The following is a 26,333-nucleotide window of genomic DNA, read 5'->3' as shown; positions in this document are numbered from 1 at the left end:
AAAGTTGTTATAAAAATAAAAGATGATCTACAGGGGAGAAGCGGCACCAGCCTGCTGCACAGTAGCCCCTGCTATTATTAGCTTTAAGTACTGGCAACCGACAACAACACAAGCTAATTCCTCTATCAGGAATTCCCAAAGCACCACCTACCTCTTCTCAACGCTAACCACAGGCGTGATTTTTTATTTATTTATTTGGCATGATTTTATATTTATTTTGTGTAATTGTTTCCTCCAATGTCCTGACCTTAGACTGAAAGTATCATGCAAGTAAGGGACCAAGTCTGTTTTTACCTCTGCATTATATCCAAGGGCCCACTGGCACTCACTAAATATATTCTAAATGAACAAATGACTCCAATATTTTAATTCAGCTGCTGTTTAGCCATAGGTAGCAACTAAGCACTTCGGTACAAAATTAAATCAAGTCACCTGTGATAGAAGGCTAACCCTCCTGCCCAGCAGGAAGGATATTCTGAATGAATATTCATTTATCACAAGACAGAGAGAAAGAGGGGCGCCTGGGTGGCTCAGTGGGTTAAAGCCTCTGCCTTCGGCTCAGGTCATGATCTCAGGGTCCTGGGATCGAGCCCCACATCGGGCTCTCTGCTCATTGGTGACCCTGCTTCCCCCTCTCTCTCTGCCTGCCTCTCTGCCTGCTTGTGATTTCTGTCTGTCAAATAAATAAAATATTAAAAAAAAAAAAAGACAGAGAGAAAGAGAGAAATCCATCAACAGTTGAAAGAGTTAATGTTTCAAGTTCATACACAAATGCAAAGGTCAAGACAGAAACTCTTCAAAATCCTGAATCATGATATTCTACATTTTCCCTGATGGAAAGTTCCTTAGAATCCATGTGATCTCATCTTCGAGCTTAACAGAAGGAACCAAGGCCTGAGGAGATGAAGGTGCTCTTTCAAGGGGTGAGTTAATTATGGAGGAGTCCAGGCCACAGAAGTAGCTCTCCTTCCACAGAGTACCCCCTAAATATAAGTCAGAGTCCAGAACTAAGAATTTAGGCATTGGCTGAGGAAAAAGAAGAGATTTCATGCTGACAATAAGATGCAGAAAACATGGCCCCTATACAATGTATGTAACATCAGGGGGAAAAATGGTAAAAAAGCAAAACAAAAGAAACCAAACACCAAACCAACATATGAGAAAGAATCTCATTTCAAAGCAGTAATCACAGCCCAACACAAAGCTGTACACACATAAAGAGTTAGAAAACAGACTTCTTACTTTAATCCTACTGTGACTGAAGTAAGTTATAATACAGCAGTATTTGAAGATTAAGCCAATCTGAACAAAAATATTGCTGGCTTTCTACACACCAAAATCAAACTTTATGAAACCAGAAATCTAACATCCCCAGAAAAAGAGGGACATTGAACTCTAAGCACGTCTTCAATGCATGTGTGAATGTCTCTTTGTTCCCAGTGGGAAGTCTCTGGGAAATACTATGAAAAACATGACCATCGCCTTGTGCCTCTTCACGGTGGTGGTGTGAGAATGGGGGGAGGAGAGGGAAGAGGTGAGGGCAGGGAGGAAGAACACAGAAACATTAACACACACACACACACACACACACACACACACCCCACCAGGGAAGTAAGAAAAGAAAGATGTTTAATGCTGAACACACTGAACGTTTTACTTGACATAGAAGTAAAGCCTCTTTAAAATTTTTTTTCAGGAAATATAAAGAAAAATATAAAACACCCAAAGGGCAAGAGAAGAAAGGAGATCAATAAATGGTGGTTAAACATACTGGTCACTAATTTAATTACCATAATTTCCAACACAACTCCTGACACTGTCTTATTAGACCGACCAAAAACTACAGATGTTGTTGAGATAACCGCACCTACATGACATTGTAGACTTGGCCTTTAAATTGGTAACAATAATACACTGAGTAATTAAGTGCCAAATAGTTTATACTGTTTTCACCTCATCTTTATAACTGTGAGAAATTATATTTATTTTATTGGAGATATGGCCCATGAGAAAATGAAAATCCAGAGGAGTGAAGAAACTCACCCAACGTCACTAATTAGGTGGCATGTGAACCAAACCATCTAACTCTAAATCTAGTCTTTTCTCTTCCAATAAATGCCACTCATTTATTCAACCTATTTATGCCAAAGGCCCATTGGCAGGCACTCTAAAACTAAGGCTACAAGCACAGACGTAGCCCACAGCCCAGAAGACAAATAGTCACAAATAAATGTATAATTCAAAGAACTTTGATAGAAATAATGTCTATTTGTCTCAACCGAATGAAAATGAGCTACTGTAGCTTAGAACCAAAGTATCAAAAATACACAACATGAGAACAGAATAATTTTCTTTCAGAACTGCTTTAAATATGTTCGGGAACCTTAACTTCCCCCATCACAAACTGCTCAATACAGATCATCATGAGTTTGGGAGGAGACTCATGAATGCACACAAACTCACGAATTTCATTATTTCACATCTCCCTTTAGCCTGTATTTTCTATTTTCTCTCTCATTCTGGAGGACTTTTTTTTTTAATGGCTTTAGAATAAATGCTTCTCTGGTGGAAAGATGGCTCAGTTTAGGGGCACCTAGGTGGCTCAGTGGGTTAAGCCTCTGCCTTCGGCTCAGGTCATGCTCTCAGGGCCCTGGGATCAAGACCGCATCAGGCTCTCTGCTCAGCAGGGAGCCTGCTTCCCCTTCTCTCTCTGCCTGCCTCTCTGCCTACTTGTGATCTCTGTCATATAAATAAATAAAATCTTTTTAAAAAAAAAGAAAGAAAGATAGCTCAGTTTAGTAATGACCAAAAAGTAAAGTGGAAAATGAAAAACAAATTCAGAAGGAAAAAGGTTCAGAAACAATGAACAACTTGGAGAATCACAGACATGGCAAACATTAGGTCTTAGGCATACCAGAGTCTTCCAATCAAACACACCAGACCAGAACCTAGGAAGTGATCCAAAAATGGAGCTATGTTACTAGCAGATTCATGGGCTCTGAAAAATTTATGTTTTACGTAGGAGGAACCCTTTAAATGTAAGCCTCACCCCTAGGATTCTGATTCAAGATCCTAATATAATGACAAGGAAAGCTAATAAAGGATACTATTTAGATGACTAGTGAACTTTCACTTCTATGTTCTTCTGGAAACATAGGCTGTCGGTATTCACCAACATTTCCTGATACTCTGAGGTACAACAGGAAGGGAGTGATAAGCCAAAATGAAACTAATAAGCATCTTTCCAATGTCCAAGCTGTGAAGACCCTGGACAACTTCCCCAGCCAAGAGAATAACCTCCCATGTACTGTTCCTTACCTCTACCACCACCAGACAAGCACAGAAGCCCCCGAACAAGAGACAGCTGGTCAACAAATAACATTCCAAAAATATTTTCCCAGTCTTGGGAAAATACACAGGGAACAGCTCTTGTGACTTACTTCACCCGATCTGAAACACAGAGATCTGACTCTACACAGCCAGCACCGGCCACTGCAAGTCCTCACCACCGAGACAGGTGACCACATACAAGCTCACAAGTGCGCATCCGTACTGGGCCGGGCCGGACAGCCGGACCAGCAGGAGGAAACTGCCCAGAGCTTCTTAGTCCACTTTGGTAAATATAAAAAAAGTTGAAGAAGTGAAGGCACTACAAAAGAAAGGCCGTCCACAACTGTTTTCTGGACAAGTACTGTCCTGACTCGAATGAGGATTTTCTGAAACAAGTCTGGAGTGTTAAGTGCCTCTGGGCCCAGATCCTCTTGTCTGGAGAGATGGTAATTTTAGACTGAAAAGAGAAAAGCAGAAAGGAAGAGTATTCCATCGAAATGGAGTGATAGAGACAAGTTCCACATTCACATTAAACAATGAAGAGCTTATGCTCAGAATCCCTCCCCAAATCACCGATGTCCCATCCATTTCCTCACTATCCTATGAGCACTTTTCAGCTGCACATTCCTCCACATCACGTGCCTCCACTTCCAACCTCACAAATACACAAAACTTAACTGTCACTTCAAAATTTTTTCCAGCTTTCATCAGAAGATAAAAGGGGAGAGAAAACAGAGAGTAACAACTAATAAAATTCACCAACTTCACTTCCCATATACTTGGGTAAGAACTGAACTTGCCCTAACCCTGAGCATTATGACTGGCTCCCTACGTCACCCAGAGTAAGAGCCACCCGTCTGAGGCCTGGCTACGAACAGGACACACAAAAAGTGTGACTCCGCCACAAGAAAAAGGCTAGTGCTGGGCCCATCAAGCAGCGGGCACGGAACCCAGCCTGCTCAGTGCTTCCACCTTCTCCGGCATCAACTCCTCCCCTCACTCCTCTCCTACAGAACATATCAGTCCCACAACCAAATCCATATACAGCACAAATGCCATCTTCTGCTAAAACAAACAAAATAAATAAACTACCTGGAACCTTAACTTCTATCTCAAATGTCACTGCATACAATTTTTTTCTTAATTGTCATTTCCCATAAACTCTGAAAATGGATTGTTTCCTTTTGAAACAACAGAAATTGATGTGACATAACCTTTCACTTCTCTTTAAAAAAAAAAAAAACAACAAAAACATTTTAAGGTGATAACGCTGCGACCAGGGTCCACAACTACTTCCTGTATATGTCATATTCTCTATTTCATCTTCAGACTTCAGAAACAGATCACAAGAAACATAATTTGCTCTGGCAAACAGGCTCTCAATCAAAACAAGTTCCACCCACCTTCAAAGCAACCAATAGCTGCCCACCTACCACCCTTCCTAAAACGCCCAAACAGAGCTGCTGCGGGGCCCAGGCATTCCCTGCCAGCCACACGGCAACGGAGCAGCCTGCACGTTTGTTCTGCAGGTGCTTGAAGGCAAACAAGCTCAGCATCAGGCACCCATGCAGGACTCGGGTTAAAGCTATACCCGGAGAGGAAAGGCAAAGGGAAAGGGGAAAGGGGAAAGGGACAGGGATAGCTGGGATCCACAATGTCTCCGTTTGCTTAATGCATCTCCGGGCAGACCCCATTCTTAGCTGATTTCACGCTTCCCAACACCACCTACATGGCCAGCCAGGGCTGAATTAAAGGCTCGTAGGAACATGCACTATGAATGATGAAATGATTCATAAACATCTTGAGAAGTGAGAAAGAGCAGCAAAAACCATCACTGTTTCGGTGAGGCCAGAGGAAGATAGCCTACCTGCAGGGGCTGAATGGCTCATCCATGACTAACAGAGGCTCTGGTGAGTCTAGCTGTAGCCCTGAACCTCTACTTACTGGTAAAACTCTGCCCTTTTCTGCTCTAACAACTCAAAATGGAGGCACATGCAGTCTGAGAGACCTCAGAGAGCTTTCACTGAGCTTGTGCTATGACCTAAGCCTTCACGCAGAACGCAGAAACTTCCCCCTCACTCTGACAGGACTGAGCATGTGCTGTGACCCTCCCTCATCCATACACTGTCTCTCAACGCAATCAATCTCAACCCTGCTGTTTCCGTAAATAAAGCCCAGCCAACAGACTCTGCAGCTTCTCCCTGCATACCAAGCTAGTGTGCAGGGAAGTGGGGCCTTAGAAAGGGGATCCGAGACAGCCAACACCCGGGAACTCAGCAAGCCACACCATCCGTCGAGAGGCTTTAGAGAACAGCCCTGCTCTGACAAGACAACAGCAAGTTTTGTCTTGGGGGGGGGGGGTAAACTATGATTTTATATAGCAGTATCTTCAAGAAGGAATAAAATCAAAAGATACAGATATGAATGACCATACACAGGATGAATGAACAGAAACGACAGCACATTTACAAACACAGCAGTAGCTTCTTAAGGGAAACAACCCCACAAATTTCGTTTTGAAAACTCTGTAAACATTTGGGAAAAGGCCACACAAACAATTCTGGCAAAGCTGCGGAGTTCTGGGTATTGTCACTGCTCCAAACGCAGTGCAGACGGTAGAAAAGCAGAATATCTAAAGAACACTTTATTCTATGCAAAGAGCTTAACCTCTCTTAAATAAGAAGCTCTGAAAATTGCCTGAATAATAAATAAAAACATTTCTCAAAGAAAACACTAATCCAGTCAGGCATGTCTAGCTCGAAAAATGCACTTCTCATCCTAACAAGGGCAGGAGAGTTCAAATCAAGAGGTCAAGGAACACCATGCCACAAACACTCATGCATCTAAAAATCTCATCTGAGATTTCATGATTCAGAATTAGAGGCAACTCCTTTTTTTTTTTTTTAAAGATTTTATTTATTAATTTGACACAGAGAGAGAGAGAGAGTAAGTGCACAAGCAAGGGAAGCAGCAGAGGGAGAGGGAGAAGCAGGCTCCCCACTGGGCAGGGAGCTGGACGAAGGGCTCCATCCCAGGACGCTGGGATCATGATCTGAGCCAAAGGCAGATGCTTAACCGACTGAGCCACCCAGGCGCCCCAAGGCAATTCTTTATAGCACTGACCATGAAGCTAAATTCATTTGAAATTTAGTCAGAAAATATTTCTAAAGCCACATCAGCAAGACCATGCCGTGTCAGTCATACTGAGTGCTGTGAAGTATTCATATTGTCCACAGCACCGGCCAAGACATTTTCTGTTAAAATCTTTAGAAACACACTTTATGCCTCTTCCCACAACCTCCACCTCCAACAAAAGGCAAAGTGGGCTGTCAGCCATGTAAGACAGCCTAGTTTGGGATGTGTACGCAAGCACAGTTTTCCATGCATGATTATTTAGTTACAATTAAAAAAGGAAAATTAGACCATGAAACTCCCAAAAATGTATAAAGGATAAGACAGAGTAGGAAAGAGCAGTGCTAATTGTGTTTCCCACAAATATAACAGAGTGTGAAGAAATTAAAAACCTGCTTAAGAGTGCTCTGCGTCCTCAAGATCCCTAAAATAAATATAGGATCCATTCCATTTCTTTAGTACTCCTGTTTTTGCTATCAAATAAACTAAATTCTGAGACTATGATTAAAAAACTCTCATCGTACTGAAAATGTAATTCATACAAGAAATGTCAAATACACTTAAAGAAGTTTTGCTTTTGACCCAGCACCTGAAGCAAGGATCCACAGCTTAGAAGATCACTTTCCTTATTAGTACAAACAACATGTCCACAGACATGTGAGACCAAAAACAGTCTGAAGAAAAAGACTCTCTAAAACAAAAGCAACTGAATCGCCTAGAAGCCAAACAGCACAAATACAAAGTATTTCCTTCAAAAGTGCGTTTCTCAAAACTACCAAATCACATAGAAAATGCTCTGTTGGAGAAATAAACATAAAATAATAATTGAATAAACTCATCATTAGTCTGAAAAACTACAAGAGCTGTTCCATGAAATATAGCATAAAATTAGTGGTTATTATGATAGCAATTCAAGAAGTGTAAACTATAATTTTGACCCCACCAAACAGCCTGAGTGACACTATGGGCAAGCCACCAAAACCCTACAACCTTTTCTCTGAATACTGGGTTCCGTGATGGCCACAGCCTCTTTCAACACCCTCTTGGCTGTCTTTCCTGACACTCACCTCACAGCTGCCTCCCCAAGCCACCTGGACAGAACCCCCGCCCTGTCTCTCAGTGGAGGCACACTCCAGGGCTCAGCTCACCGTGCATGTGCAGAATTCACCCACTCACCCAGAAGCCCAGCCAGAAACTCTCTGGAGAGACCTCCCTACTGGGAGCAGCTGGGAAACCTCAGAGAACGTCATTCTCCTCTTGCCGCCCCCTAACTCATGTCAGCTCTTCCTGGGGTGCCTCACCTCTCTTAAAAAGATGATAAGCATTTTGGGGGCAAGGACAGTATCAAAATCATCTTTTTTTTTTTTTTTTAATTTTATTTATTTGACAGAGAGAGAGATCACAAGTAGGCAGAGAGGCAGGCAGAGAGAGGAGGAAGCAGGCTCCCTGCGGAGCAGAGAGCCTGATGTGGGGCTCGATCCCAGGACCCTGGGATCATGACCTGAGCCGAAGGCAGAGGCCTTAACCCACTGAGCCACCCAGGCGCCCCTCAAAATCATCTTTACTGGAACTATCCAAATCTCTTCTTTTGTACCTCAAAAAAAAAAAAAAAAAATCTGATACACTGAGAATGGCAAAATAACACTTAAGATAGTCATTCCCTGGCAGAACTTACAAAACCTAAATCTAACAATGAGGAAACATCAAACAAACCCAAACTGAAGGATATTCAACAAAACTGACTTCTAACTCTTCAAAAATGTTAATGCCATGACAAAAGAAAAAAAAGCTAAGAGACATGTTGTGAAAACAAAGAGAAGCAAGGTGTATTAGAAAGATCAAACAACTAAATGCCAATGCATGATCACGGGGAGAAATCACCCTGAAGGTCAATATTAGAAAAACTAGCAAAACCTAAATATGGACTGTATTAGATGAAACGGTATTATATCAATGTCACCCTTCCTGATTTTGCTAGCCATATCATGATTACATAAGAGAATGTCCTTGTTCTTGAGAAAGACACACTGAAATACTTGGGGAGAAGCTTGATGCTCCACCTCATTCCTAAACAGTTCAGGGAAGGAGAACAGAACAATGAAGCAAAGAAGGTTAATACAGAGAATAACTCAGCAAAAACAGAAATAATAAGGCAAATCTGTAATAAATTTAGGAAGATATATAATATACAAAATAAAATCAGTAAGATAATTTAATCAAGCAAATATTACAAAGTGGTAACAACTGGTAACCTGGGTGAAAGATACGTATAGGAGTTACACGTGACATCGTGACATTGTAACTCTTGAGTTATATACATAAAATACTTAAAATGACACACACACACACACACACACACAAAGACACCTACTTATATTAGTTAGCCTTCAATCATCAGTCCTCACGGAGTCTGAAGACGGGACACATGACTGGCAACAAGTGACCTGCCAGGCTATCTGCTTCCGCGGTGCTGTTAACCCCCAGAACGAATCACTTAACACCCAACTGAGTTCAATCCAACCTCAGACTCTGAGGTCAGCTCTCCTCAGAGAAATCGAGGAGCCCTGAAACCTAGTGATTCGGTAATTAAGTAAGCCAGTGGGCCATTTTAACATAAATTCCAATTCTAGAAATGGGCTCTGTTTCCATTGAGCAAGTCCTATCTTACACTGAGGACAACCCTTTGACTCTACTCGGTACTTCCAAGCCCCTGAGACCTGAGCTTTGATTTCTCCAGTTGTCCTGACCACTAGATGTCTACTTACTGCTGTTGACTCTCCCCCCTAGACCTCATTCCTGCCACACTTCCCTGCCAGCTGGCTGCCTGCAGGGATAGGCACACACAACTTACACAGAGGCTGCCCATGTACTTCCTTCTGTGGCCTCTAATGCTAGGTCTTCCCTAAAGTCCTGTGATCCCAAGTACTCCTACACTGTCTTCTGATCTTAGAATTCCCTCTCTCCTCCGATTCATCCCTTAGTAGACAAGAGTTGAAGGATTAACATTTTTTAATAGATTAAAGGGGAGCTTAGAGGGTAAAATGAATATACTACATTAATGGGTTCTTTCTAAAATTAAAAAGGCTTATTATATAAAAACTGACTGAAAAACCATTTTGTTCAGTCATAGTTTTTCATAAGCAGAAAATTTGTTTCTCAAATATAAGGAACTATAACATGCAAGTTTCCTAGGTTCTATTTTAAAGAGTTTTTTACTTACTAGAAATAGAAAAATGTTTAAAATGTTTAATTTACTAGCAACAAACTGTAAAGCAAAAGCAGCAACAAAAAGTTAACCTCCAGGCAACTCTAGAGAAAAACACTTGTTGGAAAAAAAAAATACTCTATTTGACTTTTTTTTTTTTTTGACAGACAGAGATCACAAGGAGGCAGAGAGGCAGACAGAGAGAGAGGGGGAAAGCAGGCTCCCCGCTGAGCAGAGAGCCCGATGCAGGGCTCGATCCCAGGACCCTGAGATCATGACCTCAGCCGAAGGCAGAGGCCTAACCCACTGAGCCACCCAGGCGCCCCTCTATTTGACTTTTAATTAGTACTAGCTTCATATCAAGAGAAGGGAAGCATTTAGAAACAGCATGTTTTAATTTTATTTTCTAACTGTCCCTCATGTTGTGAACATGGAGCTGAGTGTTATACAGACCGCTCCGATTTCCAACAAACATACTGGTTTATCCTAGCAGTTCTAAAACTATCTGTTCACATGCATTCTCAGAGTCTCTATGGCAAAAACTATTATACCGTATTATCAAAGGTTCACTTCTTCATCCCCAATTCTCACACATTTTCATGTCTTAATGGACATGGGATTCCAATTTTTTTCTGAAATTAGAGGGATACTTCTAACACTCTGCCTTTAAGTATAGTGCTTATTGTAGATTTCTGTTTTTTCAGTCACAAGAGGGCAGTTTTATTCTACAGTTACTTTGGTAAGAGTTCCCGCCCCCAACATGGACTAGCTGTTGACGTTCAACAACTGTTTTCTCAACATCAAGATGTGTATATAGTTCTTCTTCATCATGTTAAAGTGGTAAGCTATATTAATAGCCATAAACCCAATTTGGGAAGTGTTCTATAAACTGAATTTAGGTAAGTAGATTTTTCATGCTTTGCCAGATTCCATTTTCTATTATTTTAATTAAACATCTTACATGCATGTTCCTAAGTAAAACTGACCTATAAATTTTACTTTTTAATCTGGTTTTGGTACAAAAGTTTAACTGGCTTCATAAAATGACTCAGGGAACCTACACCATCTCTCTCTGTTCCCTCGAATACTGGTAGAATTTACCTATAAAGCAAAAAATTTTTTTTTATTATTTGTCTAATGAGAAGAAAAGGAAATGTCTAGCACAAATTATGAAAATGCCTTTAAAGGAAGAAGGCATGCATTTTTTTTTCCTACTTCCTCCTTCTACCAGCGTGAAATCTGGGTGTCACAGCTACCATTCCCCTGACACCTTGAGTACGAGGTAAAAATTGAAGTTAAGGATAGGTTCCTGGTGATGCTGGAGCCCCCCACACACCTAGGATTGCTTCTTCTCAAACTCTGCTTACGTGAGAGGGAAATAAAGGTCCTATTTTGTTTCAGTCGGTTATATTGTCTCTGATAGTTCTAGCATTGAAGTTCTCAGGCGTATGTCAACTCAAGTTGATGCACATGGTTTCTTCCAACATTCTGTGATTTTTAACAGTGCATTTGGCACTCAAAGATATATTATCTGCAGGTATCCTACAAGTTCTTGAATGAGAGTATGCCTCTTGGAGGCTCAATGACCCAAGACCAATTTTTACATTGTCTTCTCAGTCTAGAGTTCTCTATTTTTCAAGAATGCAAATTCATGTCCCAACTGTCATAGGGGACAAAGCCCAAAGTTATTAGTTATAAGGGAAATTCTCCCTCTATTCCTCCCTCTTCTTCTTTTCTGTGCTTAGAGTACCAGTCCCAAATAGGTTTTGCTATCATTTTCCTCTAATTCTGGATCTATCACCTAGCTGACCCTTTCACTGATGAACAGAACTTTGATGGCCCTGACTTGATAGAGGGCTCTCAGTTCCAATTCATTAACCCCCTGAGATCAAGACTCCATCTCCTATACCTGGTGGGTGTTAAAGGCAAGACCCTTTGGTTAAGTAGACAGTAACTATCCCAATCTCCTTTCATCATGGGCTGATGAAGGATTCAGTTTAATACTTTACTTAACAGTTTCTCTTAATTCCTACAAGTTCGGGCTCTGCATTTAGAAGTTCTGTTATATTTTATTCGACACTGGTAGATGTTTACTGGCAAAGCATTTTTGAAATTATCAAATCTGATTTTTTGTCCTATCTGATTAAAGTTCTTATATCCTCAGTAGGGCTGCATTTCCAAATACACATGCACTCTCAACCGTTTCCAACATTTGCCATCTGACATAAACCTTGTGAGAGTTCAAATGTGATGGCAGAGGAAAAGCAAACAAAAATTTTTTATACCCAGCTCTAGCTTCTTGTCCTCAACAGCTACACAAACACCATGAGCTATGATGAATGGAAAAGACAACTTTACTGAACCAGAAACAGATTTTGAAATGTCTGGAATCCAAATTAACTGAAATAAAGGAGATCTAGATTATTACTGAAGTATAAAGATTTATGTTGAAAAAAGATGGTCACGATGTTATTTAGAATAACTGAATACTGGAAAACCATAAATGTTGGACAAGATGGGAACAGATAATTATGAGACATCCACATGATCATAGATAAAGTGTTCATTACAGATGCTTGTGTAAAATGTTTAATGACATGGTACTATGTTCATAATAAAAGAAAATGAATAAAGGAATGCATAATCATATGTAAATTATGTGTAAACACTATTTTAATCATGATCTCAACACACACACACACACCTATACACACATGCATGCAGATGTAAACTGAAGGGGAAAAACACAAACATGGATTATACAATTATCTTCATCTCAGTCTGCTTCTTTAACTTTTGTATTTGTCAAGTTACTCTCCAGTGCGCACATATTTTTCTCTTCATTGGAATGCTTCAAGTTATTTTCCAACACAGCCAGAAGAAACTGAGGTTGTATACGAGTCAATCTATGATAAAATCATCAATGTTCAGAGCACAGACTTTGAGTCAAATAGGCCCAGGGATTCCCGTTCAGTAACTGTATGCCTTAGGCAATTCTTTAATATAATGCCAGTTTTCTCATTTGTAAAATAAAGGTAATGAAAACCTCACTGAGCTTTTATGGGAACTGAACAATAAAGCACAGAGTAAGCATTCACTGCTCCAAGTAGTAGTTGTTGTCCCCTGGGTCCTGAAAAGAAGATGTTACAAATTTGATTCTTTGAGGTCATACTTTAGGAAATACCAGAAGCTAAATCTACTAAAGATACAGTTCAAGATACCAAAACCTATCCATGTGGGGGAGAGAGCAAAGTCAGTGACAGGAAACTGAAGTAAAAATATTAAGGATTATGAAATAAGGTTTCTCACTCTTAAAGATGAAAATTACAAATAAGGAAAAAACTAGCAGGAAACCTTTGGTATTGGATTAGATGTGAAGAATTGGGTATGAATGCATGGACACACACTGATACAGATATTCAGATGTGAAAGTTTGCATTCTCTCCCTCTCCCCCACCGGAGGCAAACTAGCTGTTTACTCAGAGGCCTGACAGTAGTGATACAAAGTAATGACCACACCCAAGTATCATTCTCCAAAATCTAGGACAATTTGTCATAAAAACGAGTAATAATGGTAAGAGATTATATAAACAACTGAATAAAATAGGAAGCCATTAATCCACCTAGTGTAAATAAATAAATAAATGAAAGTTTTCATGGGAAGAGGCTATCTACACACACAGTCTCAAAGCAACCTTCCACAAAATGGTCATTAATTAGAAAAGGAAAAAGAGAGGGGCACCTGGGTGGCTCAGTGGGTTGGGCCTCTGCCTTCAGCCCAGGTCATGATCTCAGGGTCCTGGAATCCAGCCCCGCATCGAGCAGGGAGCCTGCTTCCCCCTCTCTCTCTGCCTGCCTCTCTGTCTACTTGTGATCTCTCTCTGTCAAATAAATAAGTAAAACCTTTTAAAAAAAGGACGGGGGAGAAAGAAAAATTCTATAATTGCACAGTCTGGCAAAGAGCACCTTATTCAAAAAAAAAAAAAAAGCACCTTATTCAACCGATTAAAGTCAACATTACCAACATGAGACAAATTATGATAGGATGCAGAAAAAAAGAAGACATGACTTCTGCGCTATCCCTGTCAAGGATACAGGATACATGATCTAAATCTAATGAGGAAACATCATAAATGTAAACTGAGAGATGGTCTACAAAACATCCTATAATCTTCAAAAGTACCAAGGTCATAAAGTGAAAGGAAGACTGAGCAACTGTTCCAGACTGACTGAACAGCTGTTAAGACAACTGAATCCATCAAACTGGCTCCTTTTACTATAAAAGTCTTTATTAGGAAAACTACTAAAATCTGAGTGGGGTCTGCAATGCCACGGCAACATCTGAACGTGAATCTCTCGAGCCAGAGGACTGTCTCGTGGTTGTGGAAGAAAATGCCCCTGCTCACAAGGAATACCCCAAGGAAGAGAGTGGTGCAGCCTCCTGGCAATGGCGTACTTTGAAATGGTTCAGGTAGAAGAAGTCTTCTATTACCCCTGCAAGCCTTCTGTAAGCCTGAGGCTGCTTCAAACCCAAGTGAAATCAATGAACTGCACAAGTAAAACTCAGAGTAGTGCTGGGCACAGTAGGCCTCACTAACCATAACTGTTATTAGTAACATTATGGCCACTATCAATTGGGGAGAGATTACTTTCAAGTCCTTGCAAGTGTCTCGGTTTATGATTGCTGCTAAAGATAATGGCAATAATCCTTCAGCTTCAATACGGCTCTAAAAACTCCTCAGAAAGGGGTGCCTGGGTGGCTCAGTTGTTAAGCGTCTGCCTTCGGCTCAGGTCAGGATCCCAGGGTCCCGGGATTGAGCCCCACACTGGGCTCTCTGCTCAACAGGAAGCCTGCTTCTCCCTCTCCCACTCCCCCTGCTTGTGTTCCTTCTCTCACTTTCTCTCTCTGTCAAATAAATAAATAAAATCTTCAAAATAAATAAAAACAAAAACTCCTTAGAAGAAGAAAAGCGGAGAAGGCACAGGGGACTGATCACTGACATTCTCTCCTGGATGGGATCTGAGCTCTCAACAAAAACTGTTTTCAATCTGACTAGCAAGAGAAGACTCATTTTCACAAAGCGAAAACAAGAAATACAATCAGATGTTTCATGCTACAGAGCAAGTCTGTGAAGAGATCAACAACACTTTTATAAGGCAGTAGGGCTGGGAGTTGGGGAGAAGCAACAGATCAGTGACCATCAATACAAAATGCTGCATTTTATATGTTCTCTTCACTAGCCTGACATGCACTTCAGTGACTTAAAGAACTCTTGATCTGGCAAAGGGAAACAAATGGACTGGCTCCTGGGAAAATCTGTGTTTCGCAACGTAAAGGTAAAGGAATCTTTTTTCACCGCCACTACAAAATCCTTCACTCCTCCTGAGAATCCACCATTACTCCCTTCCATTCCTTCCCCTCCTAACTCACTGGCCTGAGGCAAGATGTTTAGAACTTTTCAAAGGAATGAAACAGAAACCCAGAAAGTATGCTGATACTGGCCAATAGGCTGAAGCTGCTGCGTGTGAGGGGATAGTAAGGAAGATGGGAAAAGGACATCCAAAAATTCAATGAGGCCAACATGCTATATAGGGGGCAGGTTCATTTACTATAAAAAGTTCAGATCTCCTTCTCAATAAAAAAAAATCTTTTTCAGGGCACCTGGGTGGCTCAGTCAGTTAATCATCTCCCTTCAGCTCTGGTCATGATCCCCTGGTCCTGGGATGGAGCCCTGCACTGAGAGAGCCTGCTCCTCCCTCTCCCCCTGCTGCTCTCCCTGCTTCTGTCTTCTCTCTCTCAAATAAATAAAATCTTGAAAAAAAAATTTTTTTCAATTTTCGGTCTCTTAAATTTTTCATTGAAATATTCTGACCATAGAAATGTACTGTTTCACATTAATACCACTTACATATTCATTATAACTGTTATGTCAGTTTCATTAGCAGCAAGAAATTTATCTTTCATTTTTAACAAGTGTATTATTTTCAAAAAGAATTTTATAATCAATATTCAAAGCAGAGTCAAAAATCTCCAGTGCTCAGACTTCCATATGTCAACACACTCAACCAGATGGTTAATGATCTACTTGATCAGAAGAATCAAGACATCTTGGGAAGTACTTTATTTTTTGCTTTTAGACTTAACATTTTATGGGGTTTAAAAAAAAAAAACTTAGATATTTTTCAACCAAATTTTTAATTCTTTTTGCAGTTCTCAAAAAGCAAAGGGAAAACAATCTGACCGTTTACACAAGTAACCTACAGGGTAGCTTGTGCGACCCCCACTTCACTGAAGTAGAAACAAAGTCCAGGAAGTAGTAGCCTTAGCCCTGGACGCAAGGAGGAAGTGACAGCCCAGAATCAGAATCCGGGCTGCCTGGGTCCAAGAGAATCAGTCTTAACAGAAAGATCAGGAAGTCAGATTAAATGGCATATGAGATACTGGGTAAATAAAAATCAACGAAGGACAGTAAGCAGATGAAAGCAGCCATGTCCCTATGTTTTATTTTACTCACCAAATTTTTTACTCAAGTATGTTTTGTTCCTTAAATATCATGGCTAGCAAGAATACAGTATCACCATCCCTTATCAAAGATCTTAAGGGTCAGAAGATCTTTAGAATTCAGAATGTTTTGATTTAGAAAGGTACTATAGCCATATACCGTGGACGATGTGACACCTCAGAAGTGTCTGAGCAATGACGTCCCCGACTCTATCACACCGGTACTTTTGCAGTAAAAATTGTGCAAACTCACTCAACCCAGAAAGAGGACTTAATATAAAGAAAGAATATAAATAGCTTCATCTCAGTTCAGGTCAAGTATGACCATCCAATGAGCTTCAGCACCAAACCTTGCATAAAAATTTTTTTTTTAATTTTTCAGAGCTCAGAATTAGGATTTCAGAATTAAATACAGAATTTCAGAATATAAAAATTCCATGTCAATTACCAAGAAATCCATCCTCCCTGAACTTTAAAGGTAAAGTGCCAAAGAAATTAGGAAAGTCTGTTTCCTCCCATCACACACATGCTCAATAAAGTAATCCCATCAAAAACAAGAAATCTGGAAAGGTCAGATCTCGGACCAGATGAAATATTCAGAAATATAATAACCAGATTAGGGGAACATTTTTAAAGTAGCCAAACATTGCAGCTTAAAAAAAAAGTATGAAAAAATGTGAAAAACCATTCCAAACTTTCAGTGCAGGTGAATATGATTAATAAAGTTTGGAAAATCCCATAAATCAGCTTTGAACTCCTATCAGAAAACGTGCTACGAGAAAGAAACAATCCCATCTCACGCTGCAGTTTCAACTGCTCACTTGGACTACAACTCCGAGTTACTTCCGGGGAGGGGAATGGTCATCTAAGTCACCGTTCTGCCACTTGCAGTGGTCGCCGCCGTATACGCTCTGTCTCACAGACACAGAACAGTTTGACATTTCCTCTCCAAATGACTCGGGGCACTAAGAGCACAGAGCAACCATGCGGCCACCATCACATGCCAGCGCCCTCTCTCCAGGGGGGCAGAAACACACCAGAAGCCACTTTTCACACAACTCCATCCCTACGGACTTGAAACAGAGACACAAACAGAGGTAAACTGAGCAAGGGTATGAGGCCAAGCATCCTAAGGGGTACGCTGTGTGCACGCCAGGTGGGGAAAGCAGAGTGTCTCTACACTCCTGTAAACCACACACGCTCGGTGACAATCTGAGCAGCTGTGGGAACTCTGGAGTTAGTCACACAGCGGTATCTGGGGCAGAACCGGCGAGCGGGGACAAATCTTTACACTTACTTTGTGAGAAGTGTGAGACCTGCCACAAGCTTATTAGTAGACATTCAAGTCTTTTTTCATTTCAACTCATCCAACACCCCTCAAAAACCCGCAACATGTCAAAGCACAAGCTGGACAAGGAGAACGAACACGAGCACAGAAATGAACGCGTGGCCGCCGGGAGTCAAAGCAGTGAGAGTGACTCAGGAGGCAGAATCTAGAAACGTCCTGCCGCAGGCATGTCTCGGCGCTGTTCTCAGCTGAGAGACAGAAACGCTGCGGCTGCACACCGAAGCCACACTGTAAAACATGACTGGTGGGAAGAGTCACTCTGAATGACTGGCAGCAACAACCACTGAAAAACGAGACCAGAACGTGTCAGCCTTTATTTACACAGTTAAGTTATAGAGCGTCATTTTTAGTGAGCATTCAGCAAAACACAGACACATAACCAAAACTAGTAAGAAATCTGGTTGCTTCTTATGAACCCAAGAGCTAAATATTTTTAAAACACAAAAGCTATTTAGTCAATTCGCTGATAACAATCGAACTTGTGCAACGTGGACAACCACGGATCAAACAGTTAAATCAACGCGCATCACTGAAATTCTGGACTCCTTTGTTTCTAAGTCAGAAATCCCAGACATGACCAGGGAGTCAAATAAATCCTTATGTGAAATGAACATTCCGAAATACTATCACTGATCAACTTCTTTGTCGCTGGAACACGGCATACTTTTGAAAAAGAAAATAAAAGCTCAAATATATTGTTTTCTAAAGGAAATAAAGTAAAAAAAAAAAAAAGTGACCACTGCATAGAAGACTGATGAATCACTGACCTGTCTCTGAAACCAATTAATACATATGTTAATTGAACTTAATTTTTTTTAAAAGGGGGCCATTCATCGCACTATTACCCCTATAGCTGTCGTCTACAACACACACAGAGAGAGACACTAGTACGCATGTGCCAACACAGCTTCAGGCAGCCTCTCAGGATTGTGACAAAGAATATACCGCCTTTTCTTAACTCTAAATTGATTAGTGAAACAGTAATCTTCTAATTTTTACATACAATTTCTCAGCGTCCTCCAGGAAAATGTTTTCCTAAAACAACGCCCAACCTTCCAATCACACTGAACACAGCTCTTCCACTACCCACGACCTTCCTTTGGCCGAACAGCTTCTCTACATCCTCACGTCTGTAGATGACATCTCGGATGTCCCAAGCACAGACTACTTGATCACCAGCTAACACTCTTTTTCTTTTTAAATCCTTAATCCACTGTAGATGCATGATCGATACAGAATTAAAATGATGCACATACTCTTAAAGAAGTTCTTCCACGTATGAAGTTAAACTACAATCTATTACAGACACAAACTAAGAATTTTTTCTGTTAAAATTATTTTGATTCAATTGTTTCTCACTTAAAAAGTAATAATTCTACCTATTACATAGGTCTTACTGAAATGGTTGAGAACTGAATGTATCCATCTCATACCAGTAATCTTACTAAAGATATTTCTACGAGTGTTTCTGAAGTTTTACTAAATGAATTAAACAAAGTACTAACCAACAAAATTTTCCGTAACATCCGTGCTTTCAAGGGCGCCTGGGTGGCTCAGTCGGTTAAGTGTCTGCCTTTGGCTTAGGTCATGATCCCAGGGCCCTGGGACTGAGCCTTGCATCGGGTTCTCTGTTCAGTGTGAAGTTTGCTTCTCCCTCTCTCTGCCCTTCCCCTGCTCATGCGTACACACATGTGCTCTCATTCTCTCAAATAAATAAAACCTTTAAGAAAAAATGTCCTAGGTTTCAATATGGTATCATGAAAGGCTTGGCACAATGCGCAGGAGGGTAATAAACTACCAGTTTATAGTTAAATTCAAAACACAGACCAACTAATGTTCAGTTACATTGAACAGTCCATTGCCTTGCCCTCTCAAAACCCAAATTTTCTCACTTTTCCTTTTCTTAAGAAAATCAAGAGCAAACAATAACCTGTTTTAGACACCAAAGACATTCATTAGAACTCCTTCCGAAAGGTTTACTTTGGGTTTTGGAGTTTTTTAAATCTTACGAGCACAGACCCAAATGCGTAAGCACACATGCAGACGCACGCGCACATAAGAAGAGCAAAAGTTCTCACGGAGTGGGCCCAAGTAACTCGCTTACCTTGTCTCAGGGTTGTAGCCTAATATGTAGAAAAATGAATCCACTCGAGCTTTAAACTCTCTAGCAGCAAATATGTCAGAAAAGTGGGAGATGTTACACTTCCCTCTGAAAATAAACAAGCATAAAAATACATTAGTCTCATCGTCAACTACTTTGCAAACCGATACGCTCCTGGAGGTACAGAGGCAGGGGAAGATACTCTAAAAACATGCAGAGTATGGCTCCGGACTCCATAACTACCAATTCAGAAAATGGAGAGTTCCCAAAAGAACTAAGAAAATGTCCAAATGTTCTATTTTTTTTGTTGTTGTTGTTTCAAGACTTCTTCAACCTACAATTTCACAACTCAGCTGCATTTACCTCAGCATTTTAGTCATGGAATAGAATTAATTAAACCACAGAGGTAAATTGAGGGCAGGGCTGTGATGAAAGGATATTAAACTAGAAACGACAGGAAAAATCTAAACCACAGTTAAATTACTTTACCAAAAAAAATCTGCCTAAAGCCCTTCTAAATCATCAAAACTGGCTTTTCTTCCTCTTACCTTACTATAGACAGAACGTAAATCTGTCAAATATTTTTCTTCTCTCTTTTAATGTGCAAAAAATAAAACAACTTGGAACTTAAAACTGGAGAGACTTTAACTTTTTAAATACATAGATGGGGCTCTAATAGATAAACATCCACTTCCCAAATTTTCAGGTCATGTTAAATAACCGTAAGTTGGAAAATGCCTTCTCACAGAAATATTGCAATAAAAAGAACAGTAATATTTCCAGATCCATCTACCAACAATTTAAACCACAATATAGGGGCGCCTGGGTGGCTCAGTGGGTTTAAGCCTCTGCCTTCGGCTCAGGTCATGATCCCAGGGTCCCGGGACCGAGCCCCGCGTCGGGCTCTCTGCTCGGTGGAGAGCCTGCTTCCCTTCCTCTCTCTCTCTGCCTGCCTCTCTGCCTACCTGTGATCTCTGTCTGTCAAATAAATAAATAAAATCTTTAAAAAATAAATAAATAAATAAACCTCAATATAGCTGAAAACCCTATAATACAACCAAAGTCCTTCACACACACACACACACGCACACACACGCACAGAAGTGTGCACGCACACGTTGGGAGAATTTCCAGGGTTCCCAAAGAGACAGGGAGGTTTTAAGCAATTCCCTTAGTGGTCACGGAAAGTAACTTTAACATCAAGTGGAAGTCAAGGGCTGTGAGGAGAGCAGATGGAACTGGAGAACCAACAGCACGCCGGCTGCACACGTGGGAAGCTTCGCGGGGAATGAATTCCTACCACTTGACTTCCACAGGCATTCTGTTCCCATGAGGACTCCATGAGTTGGCACATTAACAACATACACACCAGCTAATGACCAAGGTGTGAGAGAAAGAGACTAGCTGAGGGATAGCAACCTGGGGACGACACGCATTTGCTTCCTCTGAAGAAATAAAAAGAGCAATGCACTCCTTTTCCACAGAGCCAAGCCTTAGTAATGGGCAGAAACTAAGATGGGGCTCAACCTCCATTTCAAAAATTAAACAAAAATGCTTTTGATTTATTGAAGTTCCTTTGGGGACTACTGATAACATAATGCAGAGCAGCTGAGCACTTGAAATGTGTCCGGCTCAACTGCAGAGAACTGGATTTTAAATTTTACTTACTTTTAATTAACGTAAATTTAAATAGCCACATATGCGGGTGGCTACCATACTGAAGAGCACAGATTTATGTAACATTTCCATCACCACAGAAAGTTCCACTGGAAGCAAGCACTGATTTGTAAGTAACAAGATACAGCTAAAGGGAAACATGGACTAGAAATCAATTTTTGCAGGCCAAGGACTTATATCTAGTATGTAGCTGGAACTAAACCAAGCTTCTGGAAAAGAAAAAGCAGGTAAGATTACAGATGAACAAACAATGCACTCACTCTGAAACTAACTACCCATCAGTCTGACGTCATGTAGTCCCTGAAACCTAGAAAAAATAGATAAGTTCCTTCATCAGCTAAACAGGGATAAGAACACCTGTTATATCCATCTCATATTAAGGAGATAAATAAGAAGTCTATGAAACTTTATACCGAACTGCTACACAAATTATTTCCATCATTGTCTGTAACTAGAGGAAAGTGATTCCTCTTTGACTGGTCTTCATCATCACTTACGTGCAAGTACACCCTATCAATGTATTCGTTAAAGGGAGAGAAACCCTACCAACCCACTAAAAGAGGGTTTGTTTTGTTCAGGAAAGCGTTTCTCAGTCTCAGCACTATTGACATTCTGGACTAAATAATTCGTTGTTGTCAGGGGCTGTCCTGTACTTGGCAGTATCCCTGGATACAGTGCCCCACTGCAGCGACACACATCATCGTGACAATCAAAAATATCTAAAGACATCACCAAATGTTCCATGGGGACAGCAACACAACTGGTTCAGGGAAAGCCAGACGTGGCAGGAACAGAAGCATATCATCTGGTAAGTGACCATGAAACTGTAATAAAGGCACTGATTTTTATATGTTAATTTTATATCCTGCTGACTGAATTTTTTATTTAATACAGCTTAATCATTGGTTTCCTGAGTTTTCCAGGTATATTATCTGTTGTCTGCAAATAAACATAGTTTTACAACTTTTTTACTCTTTATTTAAGATTTATTTACTTGAGCAAGAGAGACAAAGAGAGACAGAGAGCACAAGCAGAGGGAGCAACAGAAGGAGAGGGAGAAGCCCACTCTTCGCTGAATGGGACCCACACATGGGGCTCAATCCCAGGACCTGGAGATCACGACCTGAGCCAAAGGCAGAAGCTTAACAATCTCAGCCACCCAAGACCCCCTTTTTTACTCCTTCTGAGGTCTTGAATTGCACTAACCCTCTCACATAATGTGGACAGTAATGGAAATAGTGGACACCTTGCCTTGTTCCTGATCTTGGTGGAAATGTCCCTCAGGTGTTACTACTAAATATGATACTAGCTTTAGAAATAATCACTGCTTTAGAGTTATGGGGGTTTGTATCCCTTTAGATATAACAATATGGTATACAATATTAAGCAGAGGCTCTAATAGTAAACCTACCTTGCATTCCTGGAATAAATCCCAATTGGTCATAATGTCATTTTTAATGAGATATTAAAATTTTAAAGGATCTGACTAATTAGATTTAATGTTCTTCTCTTCACTAATTTCTATTTTCATTTCTATTTTCCTTCTTTGTGTTTTTTTGCTGTATAACAGCTTTTATTCATACTAGCCTAGAAATAATCCAAGTGCCCATTAATAAGGAAACGGGTAAAGTATTATCATATATTTGTAAAAGGAAATACTTCACAAAAATACAAAGGAAAGAAGTACTGATAAACAGCACATCTCAAAACGTCTCAAATATTAAAATGCTGAGTGAAAGTAGCCAGGCACACAAATGGCACAAACTGTATGATTCCATTTCTAGTGGATGAATTTCTACAACAGCCAAAACTAATTTACGTGAGAGAAATCAGGATAATGGTTGTTTCTGGGTGGGAAGTTTTAAGAGCAGAGTAGTTGAAGAGAACTCTCTGGGATGCTCATGTTCAGGGTCAAATTTATCAAAATTCATGAAAATATAAACTTAAGGTGTGTTTTACTTATAAATATTTTTACAGTATCAGGGGAAAATAAAACAGCAAGTGTCACTAGCATGTAAGTATGGCTGTTTAAAGTTGCTGTTCCTGGGGCACCTGGGCGGCTCAATCGGTTCAGCATCCAACTCTTGTTTCAGCGCGGGTCCTCAGATGGAACCCCAAGTCAGAATCCACGCTCAGTGTGGAGTCTGCTTATCCCGCCCCCCACCACCGCTCACACTCTCTCTCAATAAATAAATAAATAAATAAAATATTTTTAAAGAATAAAGTTGCTGTTCTCGGCAGTTAGTGAGCCATCCTGTACACAGCCCTGAGTACGAAGCAGAGCTGACGAGAGAGTAGGCAAGTCCACTATGGTTGGCATCCATTTTGAAGTATTTTTCATGTCACCTGTTGCTGAAGAGTAGAGCTTACAGAGACTAGAGATGACATTTTTTAAAAAAGAATTTATTTATTTATTTGACAGACAGAGATGACAAGCAGGCAGAGAGGGAGAGAAGAGGAAGCAGGCTCACCGCTGAGCAGAGAGCCCGATGCAGGGCTCGATCCCAGGACCCTGAGATCATGACCTGAGCTGAAGGCAGAGGCTTTAACCCACTGAGCCACCCAGGCACCCCTAGAGATTACATTTTAAAAGTACGTGCGTGAGTATCATTTTAAGCATTCAATTTTTTTTCTCCCCAAAGCACTCTTTTCATGTCCTCTCTCAGAGGCAGTACATTATTTGACAGTGTGTGTGGAAGAAGGCGGAGAGACTGTTGTGAGCAAACTGCCACCGCTCTCACCTTGCTGAAATATCTCGTTTCAGAGCCTCCAAGGTCCTATGCGCCCTATTTCTAATGGGATGCTTCACTGTTAACAGAAATAGGACTAAAGACTGGGAAGAGCCCTATTTAAGGGGACTTGCATTCACCAGAAACAAAGGCTTCCTGCTGGACTCATTTTGGTGTAACTTGGTATTTCTTGGTGCGGTGCCCCACACCCCCACCCTGGGCACAGCACCATTTGACAAGCACCCTGACTGGTGGGAGGCGGTGACTGAAGGGGATGAAGGAGCAGGGAAAGAACCATCTTACACAGGAGAGAACAGAAACAGAAATATGGCCCAGAAATTCATCCCATCAAAACTATCCACGACTGGGAAAGTCTCTGTAGATTCCCAGGCACATGCAAACCTTGGAGAAACTTGCCAAGAGGTGCACAGGCAATGTGTGGAATGCTCAGAGCAGGAGGCCTGCCTAGAGCATCAGTCGCCACCCTTGCCTGAGCGTGAAGGGAAGGAAAGGTCTTGAGACAGAGTTGGCATCTTATCAACTGCGAGCCATTTGACTAATGACAGGAACAGAATTTTCTTTAAAGACTTTTATTTATTTACTTGACAAGAGAGACACAGCAAGAGAGGAAACACAAGCAGGGGGAGTGGGGGAGGGAGAAGCAGGCTCCCCGTTGAGCAGAGAGCCCCATGCAGGGCTCAATCCCAGGACCCTGAGATCACGACCTGAGCCCAAGGCAGACGCTTAATGACTGAGCCACGCAGGCACCCCCAGAACTTTTTTTAAGTTTCTTTTCTATTTTTCATTCTTCTGCTCCTCTTGCCTTTCTAGGGGTTATCTGAACACTTTGTATGATTCATCTTGCCTCACAGTGTTCTATCACTCCACACAGTTCCCTAAATAGTTGCTGTATGTGTGACTGACGTCCCTTCCACTTCAGTGCCTCAGCCTCCCCACCGTCAAATGGAGCTGCTTTAAGCATCTCCTCTGCATAAGCCGAGCTGGACATCAGTGCATCCTTTTGATTTATTTGTTGTTCTTTTTATCATTTAATCTGGGAACCCAATTGTTTAATTTTCTTCTCTTATTTAAATTGATGTGTTTAGTGTAGCTAGCTTGCCTTTGATCAGTGTTTTAAATGCATGCCGTAGATTCTAGTATACAGGATTTTGACTGTTGTTTTTAAAAATTTCTTTAATTTCGGGGCACCTGGGTGGCTCAGTGGGTTAAAGCCTCTGCCTTCGGCTCAGGTCAATGATCTCAGAGTCCTGGGATGGAGCCCTGCATTGGACTTTCTGCTCAGCAGTGAGCCTGCTTCCGATCTCTGTCAAATAAATAAATCAAATCTTTTAAAATAAATAAATAAAAATAGAGCACATTTAAAAAATTTCTTTAATTTCAGAAAAAATTCCTTTAATTTCAGTTTTTATTTCCCCTTCTACTTAGGAGTTTAGCAGGAAGCTTTATTTTTTTAAGTTTTCAATTTTAATTGCAGTATAGTTAACATGCAGTGTTGTACCTGTTTCAGGGGCACACTACAACGAGCCGACAATTCTAAAGGTTACTCTGTGCTCATCATGGTAAGTGTCCTCTAAACCCCATCACCTAACCTGCGCCCCCTCCGGTGACCATCAGTGTGTTCTCTATAGTCGATAAATAGGAAGCTTCAAATTTCCAGGTGAAAGGGTCTTTCTGTTCTTTGTTTTTGTTTGCAAACTACAGTTTATTGCCTTTTAATCAGATAAATATTTTCCTTGTGTTCTAACATATGATGAGTTTGAGAATGTGCCAGGGCACACAAAAGAATATGTATTCTTTATCAGTACAGAGTTCAATATATGTCTATATAATTAAATGCACAGAAATAAATGTGTAACAAGAATCGGAACATCTCTATGAAGAAAATTCTTCAATTCTACTGAGCGACACAAAAGTAAACATGAACAAATGGAAAAACATCCCCCTGTTCTCAGATAGGAAAACTCAACATGGCGTTTCGCCATAGTTTAAGCCATAAATTCAATGCTACCAAGTAGCTATTTAATGGAATGAAACACTTTACTATGAAGAGTCACAGGAAAACTGAGAAAAGGGAAACTATCAGTATCACGGTAAAAAGCACTCCAGAGCCTCTACAATTAAAGGAGCACGGCGGTGGCACGTAAATAGACAACAGACGCCGGAGTAACAAGCCTGGAACACACGTGGAAGTCATCTACGGCAAAGCTGGCACCTTGAGCCGCGGAGGTAAGACAGGCTTTTGGTCTAAGTGCTGCTGAAGTGAGCATAAGATAGGTTTTATAGAAAAA

General features: G+C 40.8%; 1 protein-coding gene across 3 annotated transcripts in view; it reads right to left on the bottom strand.

The window, feature by feature from the left end:
• The window catches only part of RERE (arginine-glutamic acid dipeptide repeats), a 426,362-nt gene that overhangs the window by 130,911 nt on the left and 269,118 nt on the right, over positions 1 to 26,333 (bottom strand). For 2 of the 3 annotated variants that reach the window (XM_046025753.1, XM_046025762.1), the window contains one exon: positions 19,622 to 19,726. In XM_046025753.1, coding sequence (XP_045881709.1) covers positions 19,622 to 19,726 — 105 coding nt within the window. Of the gene's footprint in view, positions 1 to 5,197; positions 5,299 to 19,621; positions 19,727 to 26,333 lie in introns of those variants that run through there. The other variant, XM_046025771.1, reaches the window with a different exon arrangement.

Source organism: Meles meles, chromosome 1, assembly GCF_922984935.1.
Source record: "Meles meles chromosome 1, mMelMel3.1 paternal haplotype, whole genome shotgun sequence".
Taxonomy (NCBI): domain Eukaryota; kingdom Metazoa; phylum Chordata; class Mammalia; order Carnivora; family Mustelidae; genus Meles; species Meles meles.
This window is presented reverse-complemented; position numbering and strand designations above follow the sequence as displayed.